Source organism: Chinchilla lanigera, unplaced genomic scaffold, assembly GCF_000276665.1.
Source record: "Chinchilla lanigera isolate Chin_1 unplaced genomic scaffold, ChiLan1.0 scaffold00036, whole genome shotgun sequence".
Classification (NCBI taxonomy): Eukaryota; Metazoa; Chordata; class Mammalia; order Rodentia; family Chinchillidae; genus Chinchilla; species Chinchilla lanigera.
This window is the reverse complement of record NW_004955437.1, coordinates 8964628-8966626: the sequence shown is the minus strand read 5'-3', so window position 1 is coordinate 8966626 and position 1999 is coordinate 8964628. Positions and strand designations below refer to the sequence as shown.

The following is a 1999-nucleotide window of genomic DNA, read 5'->3' as shown; positions in this document are numbered from 1 at the left end:
AAAAAAAAAAAAAAGAAATTGTGTTTGGCTTTTCTTTCCTTTGGAACCAGGAGTCGAACTCAGGACCTTACACTTTCTGGGCAGGTGCTTGTGCCTCTGAGCTATATCCCCAGCCCTACCCCTACCTTTTCTATCGAATGATAGCTGCAAGATAACAGAGCAGACTGGGTGCTGACCATTATTCACTGAGGGAAAGCCTGAGTGGAAAGGATGTTTATTTGTGGGTGTTGTTTGTGTCTGTGTGAGTATGATCCAGGCAGGATACCAGATGTATTTACCCATCTGCAGGGCAGTATGGAGCACCACAGGCCTGCGGCCTGAGCTTGCCTGCTACTGTGTAAAGCAGGTATGTTCTCTACCCCACCCCATCATTTAGTCCTGAGTCTCTCAGGGATGCAGGGGACAGAGTCACATAGAGTAGGATGACCAAATGAGAATTGTCATTCCTGTGAACCCAGGTCCCTAACACCTTCTTGCAAGCTGTTTTAAAAAGGCAGGAGCCAGGTGTACTGGCGCTTCCCTGCAGTCTCAGCACTTGGGACTGAGAGAGAATTGCCACCAGTTAGAGGCCAGCCTAGACCACACAGCAAAACCCTGCCTCAAAAAAAAAAAAAAAAAAAAAGCAAGCATGGAAAATTTCAGGTATATGACCAGAGCTACTTCCAAGAACTATACTTAGACATCTAAGTAGTTTCTTGTCTCTCTGGTGGTGAGGGGTAGAAATACCTTATATGTAAATCTAATATTCACTTTTCAGGGATTTGACTTTCAGATATTTAAAAACGTATTCTATACAAAATAGCAGATTAACGAAAGGTCCTCAGCTGTGGAGGGGAGAAAGGAAGCTCCAGAAAGAGAAAATTGTCACCACCCAATCTGTTGATTATCAATGAAATACACGCCGGGGATATAGCTCAGTGGCACAGCACCTGCCTGGCAAGCACAAGGTCCTGAGTTTGATTTCCCGTACCAGAGAAAAAGATAAACCAAATACAGTAACTTAACAATTGGAGATGTGGCCTGCCACCCTCTCAGGGAGTGAAGCCAACGATGGAAATCTTAACAGCACCGGTAGGAGGCTGGCGGTGTCTCGGCACTCAAGACAGAAGCCTTGCACCCCTCTCTCTGCCTGTCCTGCAGCCTGTCTTCCTTCAGGATACAGGATTTGTGTGGGAGAGCAACCGGGGTTGGAAGGAAGAGGGAAGCTGTTTTGTGGGACTAGGACAGGACAAGAAGCGCTGGGACAGGGGTTCTGTACTGGATGTGTTGGGACGGGTGTGGCGGCACCGAAGCACTCCAGGGCTAGTGAATCACATGTAGTAATTCAGCCAGCAGCCACTACATACCCATAAGCATGTCTGAGACAGTTTTATAATCTTACCACTCCCTCTGCAACGTTCCCGGCAACCCTCAAACCTCAGTGCCTACAGCTGCGTGGGGCAATTTGTACGAGTTCCACGGAGGAGTGGACCCTTTCCTGAATACTCCACCGACAGCTCCCAAGCCTGGACCAAGCCAGTCGGGAACACACGGGCTTAGAGACCGGTCCAACTGTTTATACACGCGGTGGGCAGTGAGAATCAAGAGGTTACTCTGCTGGAGAGTAAATTCTTCCAAGGGCGCATGCGTATAGGCCACGCAACCGCAGTGATCACCGACCCTGCAGTCGAGGCACGATCCCGATTACTCCGGGCGCGGCGTACCCATCTCCCACTTTCCCGCGCGCCGCTGCTGAACCGGAAACGGTTCTCCTGCCCGGGCTTCCTTCCGGTCCGCTGGCTCCGGAAGCTGCGGTCCGCTGGTTGGTCTCCAGTCACCATGGCGCTGGCTGTCCTGCGAGTCCTGGAGCCCTTCCCGACGGAGACACCCCCGCTGGCCGTGCTGCTGCCCCCCGGGGGCCCATGGCCAGCGGCGGGGCTGGGCCTAGTGCTGGCGCTGCGGCCTGCGAGCGAGGGCCCCACGGGGCCCGCCCTGCTAGTGGCGGCCCTGGAGGGACCGG

General features: G+C 52.7%; 1 protein-coding gene across 2 annotated transcripts in view; it reads left to right on the top strand.

Annotated features, from left to right (window-relative positions):
- Positions 1–1756: 1756 nt before the first annotated feature.
- The window catches only part of Pex6 (peroxisomal biogenesis factor 6), a gene marked incomplete in the record, with an annotated part of 19029 nt that continues 18786 nt past the window's right edge, over positions 1757–1999 (top strand). For both annotated transcript variants that reach the window (XM_013516895.1, XM_013516896.1), the window contains 1 exon segment: positions 1757–1999. In XM_013516895.1, the coding sequence (XP_013372349.1) occupies positions 1819–1999 (181 nt within the window).